General features: G+C 34.8%; 2 protein-coding genes across 2 annotated transcripts in view; one reads left to right on the top strand and one right to left on the bottom strand.

Annotated features, from left to right (window-relative positions):
- LOC106109648 (maternal protein tudor-like) overlaps positions 1–2,346 on the top strand; it is a 16,897-nt gene extending 14,551 nt beyond the window's left edge. Inside the window, exon 11 of the mRNA XM_013291233.1 lies at positions 3–2,346. Coding sequence (XP_013146687.1) covers positions 3–1,650 — 1,648 coding nt within the window. The 3' untranslated portion in view covers positions 1,651–2,346. The remainder of the gene's footprint in view (positions 1–2) is intronic.
- Positions 2,347–2,855: 509 nt separating this feature from the next.
- The window catches only part of LOC106109647 (condensin complex subunit 2), a 7,227-nt gene continuing 7,064 nt past the window's right edge, over positions 2,856–3,018 (bottom strand). The window contains exon 10 of the mRNA XM_013291231.1: positions 2,856–3,010. Coding sequence (XP_013146685.1) covers positions 2,939–3,010 — 72 coding nt within the window. The 3' untranslated portion in view covers positions 2,856–2,938. The remainder of the gene's footprint in view (positions 3,011–3,018) is intronic.

Raw genomic sequence — 3,018 nt, 5'->3', positions numbered from 1 at the left:
GTCGGCGACACCTCCGTACCAGTAGATGTCCTCATTGTTCTCAAAGATATTATGACTTATGTGGACATTTATGTTAATGGCCAAAACATAACCGATAAACTGGTCTCAGAAGGTCATGCCACAAGATCTGAAGAGAATGAATGCGGTGACCTCCCCTCGTGCTTCGCCAGTCATGTTAACTCACCTTCCGAGTTCTGGATACAATTGGAGACCGCTACGGCAGAACTGCAAGCCATGGAGGCGGCGATGGTAGATGCAGAGAACTTCCCTGAACTTAAAGAGAGGGAGGAGGGTGTTATCTGTGCGGCTAAGTATCCTGAGGACGGCGCCTGGTACAGGGCGCAAGTGATTGTTGATGGATCCGAAGGTACTGAGGTGCTGTTTATGGATTATGGTAACGCGTCCATTGCCAACGAATTGCGAAGTCTTTCCGATGAATTGAAAGTCAAACCTGCCCTGTCCAGAAAATGCGCGCTCCAGAAACCACGCGATATCAAATCCTGGTCTCGCAAGTCGGAAATAAAGTTCAACGAGTTGGCTGCGGAGGGAGCGACCATTTTCAATATACAGTTCATAGCTGCGGGAGATATTTCCATAGTGGAACTATACTTGGAAGGGAAGTCGGTAACGGAGGAGCTCGTCGGTCTGTGTGAGGAGCAGCCCATGTCCGAAAGACCGACGCCTCTCGGACAAGACTTACATACCAGCGGCAAAATCTGTTACGTCCATTCATTAGATGAATTTTATGTGCAGACTAATGAATCAGATGCCGTCTTGGATAAAATAACGGAAGAGTTATCTCAAGGTGAGGAATTCGAGCAAGTTCCCGATCTTAAAGTCGGGTCGGTTTGTGCGGCGCTGTGGGCGGAGGACGAGCAGTGGTATAGAGCTAAAATCTTGGAGTTCTGTGATGTAGGTTATCACGTGCAGTTTATTGACTACGGAAACAAAGCTAAATGCGATACGTTTAGACAGTTGCCCGAGGATCTTAGCATTATCGAACCCATAGCTAAGTGTTGTCGACTCGCCAGCGTCTCTAATGAGGATGCAAAAGTGAAGCTAGAAGAATTAGCCGCAGACGGAGCGACGACATTCCAAATAGAATTCTTAGATAGTTTAAAGGAACCGACGCTGGTCAAACTATTATTAGATGGCAAAGACGTTTGTTCTATAATACTATCTAGTACTAATTTAAAAGAGAAAATTGTCACATCCGACAAAATAGAAGAGGCTGTTGTAACTAGTCAAGAAGTAATCGAAGAAGAAACGGTTGCCGAGCCAGTTGTTGAAAAAGTAGATAGCGATAAGAGTATAGAAGAGGAAACAGTTAGCACTACTTTAGATACGTCGGAACATAAATCTCCAGATCTCAGTGAGAGTGTAGCGAGTAATAGTCCAGTAGAGGAGAACAAATTAGAAGCCAATGATAATAAAAATGTTAATGAAAGTGAAACACGGGACCAAATATCGTCTAAAATTGATAGTAGTGTAGAAAAAGTTGAAAATAAAAATGAATCTACGAAGACGGTAAGCAGTGAATCGAATAATTCTACTTCTAATGGTGACACTTCATTACCTTCGACTCCCGTGAAAGCGGAGCCTGTTGTAGAGAAAACAGAGACCAAGGAAGATTTAAAGGAATCTAAATAGAAATAAACTGAATGTATGTTGATTTACACTATTTCTAATTATACGCTCTTTTGTGATAGACTAACTAATCTTATGACTGCATTTGAGCAATATAGATAGACTGAATGACTGAGTGACTGAATGTGATGTACGATTCTATTCGTATCATATATTTCTGATTATTATTTTGTAATTACTCAATATTTAAAATGTCTGTTTTGTTAAGGTTTTGTTTGATTTTTCGTAATGATTGTTGCCCCTAGTGATATACGAAAGTTACTTACATGCTATTACATATATAAGGACTGTTAATAATTGTTTCTATATTTTATTTAACTTTGACGAAAATATTAAAAAAAAAACTTTTTTTTCGCTTATTTCCGGATTTCGTATGAATACTCGTATTATTTGCTTTAATAGCTTTCGAAGCTAACTTGTCTATTGTTAGTTTTTAAGTTTTTTTTTTTTTACTTTTATTTTGCAGCTCCTTTGTAGTAATGTTTAACATTCCCGGTGATTTTTTTTTGTTTAAAATTAAAAGTTATGTTTCCAGAGAGTTACACTTTAATATTTAATTTTTTTTTCAATATAATTGTCATAAAAAATAAATAAGCAATGTATCCAAATGGTTACGGAGGTATTTAAACTCGGTTTAAAACGATTTCAGTTTTTCATATTTCATGTATATTTTATGTTCGCATATTGTTTAGTTGTTGCAGAAAATAAAATTTTTATAAAGCTTTATTCTTTTTTTATTATTTCCCCACATTAATTTTAAGCAAAAACATTTTGAATGGTGAAGAAAATAACACACTCAATTAAATTATTTATTTTTCAAAAGAAAATATGTATAAAATCCACAAAAACATCTGTACAATCTTAAATTTATTGTCGAGATATTTACAACACATCTAAATAAAAATAGAAGACATGAAATATTTATTGTAATAAGTAGATCGCATTTTCCGGAGTAAATCTATCGATACTGTAAAGATAAAAAATCAACAATCGCCTTTAAAAAAACAAAAACTTGGTCTTTGTTATACAGTTTGAAGATATTTGAAATAAATATCTGAATTTTTAAAAATCATGTTCATCAATATGTTAATATTGAATCATTGTTAAATTGGACAATAACTAGAAATGCCAAAATTTATAACACAAAATTCTTGATCGAATATTCATTAGGACATTGCAAAAAAACATCAAGTATTTGAACAATTTCTTATTTTAATCAGAAAACTTACATCTACATAAATTCATAAAAAATAATACAATCTAGGAGTATTCAACAAAAAAATTACATTAATTATTTAATAAGTCCTATAATGCCGATATCTTTTAAATCATCATGTTTTTCTAGTATTAGTCCTTTTTCATTAGCGAGAT

The sequence above is a fragment of the Papilio polytes genome, unplaced genomic scaffold (assembly GCF_000836215.1).
Source record: "Papilio polytes unplaced genomic scaffold, Ppol_1.0 DF821067.1, whole genome shotgun sequence".
In the NCBI taxonomy this organism is placed as follows: domain Eukaryota; kingdom Metazoa; phylum Arthropoda; class Insecta; order Lepidoptera; family Papilionidae; genus Papilio; species Papilio polytes.
The sequence above is the reverse complement of the archived record's forward strand: the minus strand, read 5'-3'. Positions and strand labels throughout refer to the sequence as shown.